This window comes from Eleginops maclovinus, chromosome 24 (assembly GCF_036324505.1).
Source record: "Eleginops maclovinus isolate JMC-PN-2008 ecotype Puerto Natales chromosome 24, JC_Emac_rtc_rv5, whole genome shotgun sequence".
Classification (NCBI taxonomy): Eukaryota; Metazoa; Chordata; class Actinopteri; order Perciformes; family Eleginopidae; genus Eleginops; species Eleginops maclovinus.
In genome coordinates this window covers 5471821-5479016 of record NC_086372.1, presented here as the reverse complement: position 1 = coordinate 5479016, position 7196 = coordinate 5471821, and the positions used below count along the sequence as shown (strand labels likewise).

Sequence of the window (7196 nt, the reverse complement as noted above, 5' to 3'; positions counted from 1 at the left end):
GAGTCCCGTTTGTTTTTGGAGCAACACTCCCGCAGCATCTGTATACTCAGAGGGCGGGTGAGTGGGGTCAAAGGTCAAACAGCTTGACCCAGAAGGTCTCATCTTCAGATTATCTGAAGGTCATGTCTGAGGGCGGCTTGAACAGTCAATTTATGAGAAAGAAAGAAAGTTTGAAAGCACTTATGGACACGGTTACAAAGTGTGACAAAACAGCACGAACGTAACAGTCCACTTAACATAAATAAGGTTTAATAAACCCAGGTTCACATTTCTCTAACAAAGTACCTTTTCCTCTGTTAATATTCAGGCAAAAGTGAAAATGTGGCTCTATAAATAACCACATTTGTCATCGTATCTCTTATTCATTTCCCCAGTATTTATCGTTTATAAAGTATATATTAATGAGATTTACTTGTTTCACTTTGCTGCCACCTAGTGCACCGTTAACCTTCCACATGCACCGTTAATGTAATGCTGTTGAAGACTTCTTCAGTGAAGTCATTTTTAGTGGAATAAATGTATCTTAAAGGGGGAATAACTCACAGGCAGTATGAGAAAAATAAAGACCTTTATTTAAAAGCATGGAAACATGTCACAAGATATGAACCTGAAAATATAAATGCAGCTGATTTAGAAAACTTTGATTTTAATACTAAGGGGTTTTGTGTTAACGTCCCCAGTTATTCATTCTTATTACCACGGGGAATATCACACTGTGTGTTTTGATTTTCACACGTGGAAGTGAAAGCATGAAAAAAGGGGAACTGTGTCTCTGCCTCTCTGTGATGCTTTTGATGCCAGGAATTAGTCGGATCCAGAGATACAAAACAGGAGATTTCAGACAGCACTTTTCCTGTTAATAATCAGAGTTTTTATCTTATTAGAACAATGATTAACCTGACGCTGAACACTGAGAGGTCAAAGAGCATCTCCACAGCAGATGAGTGGATCTGTGTGTGGAGAGGACGCTCTTCTGTAAACTGTGAGTTTCTGCTTCATATATGTCATGTTCTTCTTTAAAGAATTGTACTTCATTTCAAATGTTAATGTAGATTTTTGCCTGATTGGATTGTGAATCAAAAACAATTATGGGTGTCAAAGCTCGGATATTGCCTAAACTTATAATTTAGTTCATTCATCAAGAGTGAAAACTTGCAGATTGTACAACAACATATCTTTAAGTTAAAGATACTCCATAAAACTGGGGTAAAAAGTATTAATTTTTGTAAAGCAGTGTTAATTAATGCAATCATTTGTGTTTTTTTTATTATAGAGGGCACATTTGTAGATTTATTTCCAAAAGAAGAATGCCTATTTCACTTGTTATTCAACCTTAACTAGCATGGGTTGTGAGAATGTTGGACATTAAATCAGTGCCCTTTGGTTTATCTCCTAGCTTCTGATTGGCTACTTCAGTCACATGTTAGTCAGAAACCCGGAAGTGTTGTGATTCTGAACTGTAAAAGCTGCTGACGGAAGTTATTTACCTCCTCCATTCTGCAGATTTTATTCATTGAAAGTCATCACAAACACAGCGTCACTTTGCAATATGTCACGCTTTAAAGAATGCCGTGTCTGCAGGCACAGTAATGGACCAGTTTGTGGGTTTAACTCCGAGGGAAACTCTGGCGAAAGTGTCCGCCTCTTTGGGTTGCAGCCCGACCTCTCCAAAGGTGGCTGCTTACCTGGACAAACACGACCCTGTGAGACACCTGCGGAAGGAGTTCCTGCTGCCCACTATAGCTGATCTGCCCCCTTGTGAGTAAACACGGATGCATTCAAGTACTGGAATATTTAATGTGTTTTTTATATTACAAGTATGTTGTTTTAATTGTGTTTTATGAATATGACCTTGTAAAAGTACCTTTAAGTACCCTAAAACCTGCTCATAGCATTTGTTATTATTTTTCGATTATTCATATTTAATAAATGATTATTATAAAAAGCATTATTATTATTTTAAATAAATGTATTGTTATCAGAATTTAAAAGCAGAAGAGCTGTACAGTTTGTAAAGTCTGAGAATAATTATGTAATACTTCCTGTTTTTTATATTTGTTGGCAGCTGACCTCTCTCAGGTGGATGGCAGTAAGGAATGTATCTACATGGTGGGAAACTCGTTGGGTCTTCAGCCCAAAAAAGCCAGGAAGTATTTGGAAGAGGAGCTGGACAACTGGGCCAAAATGTGAGTCAAATGTAATTTGAACAAAACCATTTCAATCAGAAATGTTCTGTCTGGAATGGCATTTAAAATGTGCTTTCTCTAGGGGTGTCCACGGCCATGTTTTAGGCCCTCGCCCCTGGGCCTGGGCTGAAAACACCATAGAGGAACTCATGGCTAAGGTTGTTGGTGAGTCATTTGTATGAGGTACAGAAAGATATGAACCTGAAGCATACTTTTTTATTTTATGAAATACTTTTACACATTGGTGCAGCTTTTTAATCCCTCTTAAGCTCCAGGTCACTGCACTGTTTGCAGAGTGCAAAGTTCACATGAAGGTCTGCAGTTAGGGAGCAGTGTCTTTATGTTAGTACGCTGCAGTGCAAACACCTGAGTTCATCTTGAAATGTCATACAGCTGTAGTTACAGTGAACCCTCACTTGATTTAAATGAAATCCACAGAGGATTTCCAGATCAATATCATGAGCCTTGGAGGCATCATTTAGGCTGAGAATCACATCATTTTCATTATGGACACATGTAGTGATCGTGTTTATAATTAACTGAATGTTTAGTCGTGAAAAAGCAGATGAATCTTAAAGTAACAATGTCAAATAACGACTTTTTGGGGGGGAAACCAACAGTTCACTCATTGTGATACATACAGATGAATATACGATCCAAAATACGTTTTGTGTGTGCTAGAATGGACCGTTAACATACATTTGCAAAGAAATAACGAATCCCTTCTGAGAACATGTTTTAATAATGATGCAAGCAGAATATCTCATCACGGATATACATTTCATTTTTAAAATGTCCATTTTAAATGATTAAGACTTTTTATGCTGTTCTTCTCTCTTCTTCAGGGGCTAAAACAGAGGAGGTGGCTCTGATGAATGGCTTGACAGTTAATCTACATCTTCTACTGGTAAAATACACACCATGTTTACGTTCTAAACACCTGTCCAAAGATTGTCAGATCAAGGTTGGGTCAACCAGTGGAGTCTTTGTCCTGTAAATATGTGATATCCATTCATCCGATGTCGACATTGAATCCACTTCAACACCAATATTGTCTTTATTCTGCAGCTCTCTTTCTACAAACCCACAGCGACTCGGCATAAAATCCTCCTGGAGGACAAAGCCTTTCCTTCAGACCACGTGAGTGAACCTGCAGAGGTCAAAGTCCCACAATATGACACTAAAACTCCACTTTTCTATAAAATTCTTTCCCTGCTAAAAGAACTGCTGCTGCACTTAGTATCCAGAGCAAAGGAACAAAGCCGACTTAGCCTTTGCAGATCATTTACATGCACAAAAACCTAAATAAATACCCCCCCCCCCCTTTCCTGTCCTCAGTATGCAGTGGAGTCTCAGATAAGACTGCGAGGGTTCGACCCTCAGACGAGCATGCTGCGGATTTCACCCAGGCTGGTACTGGGGCACCAAACTTCACACATTATTATTTACAGAGTGTATTCATGCCTGCTGCTGCCACTTCAATGCACATAAACTAAATTCCGCTTCCTGGTTGTGGTGCTGCTCTTCAGGGGGAGGAGACCCTGAGGACGAAGGACATCCTGAAGCGGATCAAGAAGGAGGGAGACTCCGTGGCCGTGGTGATGTTCAGTGGAGTCCAGTATTACACCGGACAGCTGTTCGACATGGCCGCCATCACTGAGGCCGGCCACGAGAAGGTAACACAGCCGATTGCTTTTCCACATTCTTTAAACATTTAGCCATGCATTTAGGGACTAGTTTCTTTGCAAAGTTAGAATATATATAGCAAAGAAAAATACCAACCCTGTGTGATATAAAATAGTTTAAATTTGCACTGTGTTTCAGGGCTGTTTTGTAGGTTTTGACTGTGCTCACGCTGCAGGAAATGTTGAGCTGAAGCTGCACGACTGGGGGGTCGACTTCGCCTGCTGGTGCTCCTACAAGGTCAGCAGACTGTATTTAAAACATGTTTCCATGAGAGTACAGTTCCATGAGGGTGATAAAGATATGAATGTCTGCTCACAGTATATAAACTCAGGTGCTGGTGGGATAGCCGGGGCGTTTGTCCACCAGAAACACAAACACACCGTCAAACCTGCGTGAGTCCCGACACCTCAGAAGCTGTGACTTAATTTCCTTTGTGGAATTTCAGTCTTGAATGACAAGCAATCTTAAGGAGAAACATAAAAGGTATACAAAATATTACAAATAACTTTTTCTTTTGTCCCGTGTCCTGCAGGCTGTTGGGCTGGTGGGGACATAACCTGAAAACTCGCTTTGAGATGGATAACGGTAAATTAAAAAAATATATACACATTTCCAATCAACCGTTCATGTTTATGTGGCGTAATGCTAGTTGGTAAATAATCAATCATTTTCAATCAAGCCTTATTTTCGGAAGTCAGGGAGGTCATTTTAAAAAGGTGTTATGCTGCCCTCTTGTGGTCCTTTTGGGTAACACACCTACCTAATTATTGTTCTTAATCGTCTCAACCAGCTGTATTTGTACTGTTACTGTGTTTGTGTGTCCTCAGTGTTGGACCTGCAGCCGGGTGTGAGCGGCTTCAGACTCTCCAACCAGCCCATCCTGCTGGTGTGCCCCCTGCAGGCCAGCCTGGAGGTAGTGTAAGGAAATAACTTCCCAAAACTTTTCCAAAAATATGATCTCCATTTTTTATTTCTTCTTCTTCTTCCCTCGCCCAAACTCTTAAAAAGTCTGAATAAATATAACATAATAAATACAATCCCTTCCTTGTTTCTTAAATGTCCGCTCTGTGGGATGCATTAAGGTATTCTTATTTATTGGTATATAAAGTTTTAAAAATGTTAAAACATGTTAATCAGGATTTTAAAAGCTGTTTTTTTCAGACATGCAATGCAATATTCCAAAAATAATTAACAATTTCTTCCGTTAAATAAACATTTAGCAATTTTTTTAAACAGAATCTTTGACTAAATTGACCAAATCCAATAGTAACTGATGTTTTTTTGTGTTCAAATTCACAAATGCACGTGTTCGAACATCAGACTTCTTCTTGAGAAGTGATTAGCATAGTCATCATTTCCCATTTTCTCCAGGTGTTCAACATGACAAGCATGAAGGTGCTGCGCAGGAAGTCCCTCCTCCTGACGGGGTACCTGGAGTTTCTGATCCTGCATTATTTCAGTGAGGATACCTCGCAGCCTCACAAAGCTTGCATCCGCATCATCACGCCCTCCGACCCGCAGCAGAGAGGCTGCCAGCTGTCGCTCTGCTTCTCCGTCCCCATCAGGACCGTGTTCAAGGAGATGGAGAAGAGGGGAGTCGCCGTGAGTACAGAGAAGAGGTTTTTATGCTGTGGTTTAGACAGCTTTGCGAAGAGGATGTATATTTATAAGAGGTTCTGATTGTTGTCTTTGTTCAGTGTGACATGAGGGAGCCCAGCGTGCTGCGGATCGCTCCGGTGCCGCTCTACAACTCCTTCACAGACGTTCATCGCTTCATAGAAACTCTGGGAGCCGCTCTCACTGCCAGCTGCAAATAAACACAGAGGTGTGTGTGTTACTCTGAACACACACCTTCTCATTGCTGCACACTCATAGGGGTGAGGTTCAGGGAAAACGTTTTAGAGATTTATCTATGTTTAGGAACTTAAATAATTTAGACGTATGTTCGGATGGTTTAATCCACTGGTTTCTAACTTGGGGGTCGTGAGGCCTTTTTGATTTGAAGGGGCTAGCAATACGGTTTGATTTAAATGATTCAGTTGGTCGGTACCGCAGCATTTCATTATTTTTTAGAGAAGAAAACGTAATATTATTATTATTTTTCAAATGAATTACTTTAGTTAAAGCAACCAAAGAGTGTCAAAACTATGACAGAGGCTCAGGGAAAAGAAGCGACACACGATACTATGTGTTCTGTTATTTCAGCATACTGTTCAATGTTTGGTATTTCTGATACTTTTGGCATACGATGCCGTTTTTCTAAAATACTATGACTTTCTCAGACTCCATGTCGTCCTTCATGTCTTTTCTTCCCCGGATAATAGTTTTTCACATTTTCCCAGGCACTTGTGTTTATCAGAGGACATGAAATACAGAGGTTTCATCTTTTAGTGATGAATAAGGACTAATTGGAGAGATGTGCATTACAGATTCACAATAAAGCCAGTAGTTTCAATCAGCTGCCAGCAGGTGTTTTTCTTTTAACATGGGTAATCAAAGGTATGAAATCTGAGTGTGTGTTTAAAAGTAAATTAAAAATGTTGGGGATTTTAAGACTCCTCATGTGTACCTCCACAGCCAGGATTCGATATGATGAACAGTTTTTCTATGTGGCGCGATTGTATGACATTCTTAACTCTGACTGTTTGCACTATGACTTGTTCTACTTCCATTTTTCACATTTTCTTTGTGTGACAAGATCTACCAAATAACCTCTGTCTGTCTCAAAGAAAATGGCTCAGAGATATCCAACACTGCTCAGGTAAACCAAAGCCTTGGGTTCGATCCTCATGTGGTGCAGGACTTTTCTAAATCTCACACCCAAAGTTAAGAATAGATTTACCAAATGAAAGTTGGAGATGTCAGGTCAAATGGCTCAGAGAGATAAAAGACAGACTGCAGGTTTTGGGTTCAAGGCTTTTCAGGTGTCCTCACCTTTAAGGTCCAAAAACCCAAATGAACAAGTCATAGGCTCTATGGAACAATAGCATCTCTGGACAAATAGCTCAGAGGATATGTGACCAGTCAGAACACCTGAGGTTGTGTGTTCGAATCATCATCAGGCATAGTGCTTTTAAAAGTGCTTTACTCTAAATGAAGAAGATAAACCCGCCCAGAGAACAGCTTTTCTCATACCTGAGTTGGTGGCTGATTGGGTTTGTTCTCAGCACTTATATTCAGGGATTTATTTATCATTTCTAATTAAACATATCTTTTCTCAGGAAACATCAACATGATTTTTTAATGATAAACTTCAATATAACATTTGTCACGCAGGATCCTCCACCACTGGTTTCAGGGACTTGGTGAACAAACAGGTTAACA

At 39.9% G+C, this 7196-nt stretch overlaps 1 protein-coding gene across 1 annotated transcript; it reads left to right on the top strand.

The window, feature by feature from the left end:
• Nucleotides 1–780: 780 nt before the first annotated feature.
• kynu (kynureninase) lies at nucleotides 781–6330 on the top strand. Its single transcript, XM_063877421.1, has 14 exons — nucleotides 781–982; nucleotides 1582–1758; nucleotides 2066–2186; nucleotides 2269–2351; nucleotides 3032–3093; nucleotides 3255–3326; nucleotides 3525–3599; nucleotides 3716–3862; nucleotides 4011–4109; nucleotides 4191–4264; nucleotides 4405–4457; nucleotides 4700–4785; nucleotides 5244–5474; nucleotides 5570–6330. Exons 1-14 carry the CDS (start codon nucleotides 889–891, stop codon nucleotides 5687–5689), a joined length of 1494 nt encoding a protein of 497 aa, XP_063733491.1. The 5' UTR covers nucleotides 781–888; the 3' UTR covers nucleotides 5690–6330.
• Nucleotides 6331–7196: the final 866 nt, after the last annotated feature.

Bases quoted from the DNA above. Each gene is read 5' to 3' on its own strand.
- kynu (XM_063877421.1), top strand. From the start codon at position 889: ATGATTAACCTGACGCTGAACACTGAGAGGTCAAAGAGCATCTCCACA. The intron at 983-1,581 runs GTGAGTTTCTGC...CCGTGTCTGCAG, and splicing joins AGGACGCTCTTCTGTAAACT to GCACAGTAATGGACCAGTTT. The intron at 4,265-4,404 runs GTGAGTCCCGAC...CGTGTCCTGCAG, and splicing joins AAACACACCGTCAAACCTGC to GCTGTTGGGCTGGTGGGGAC.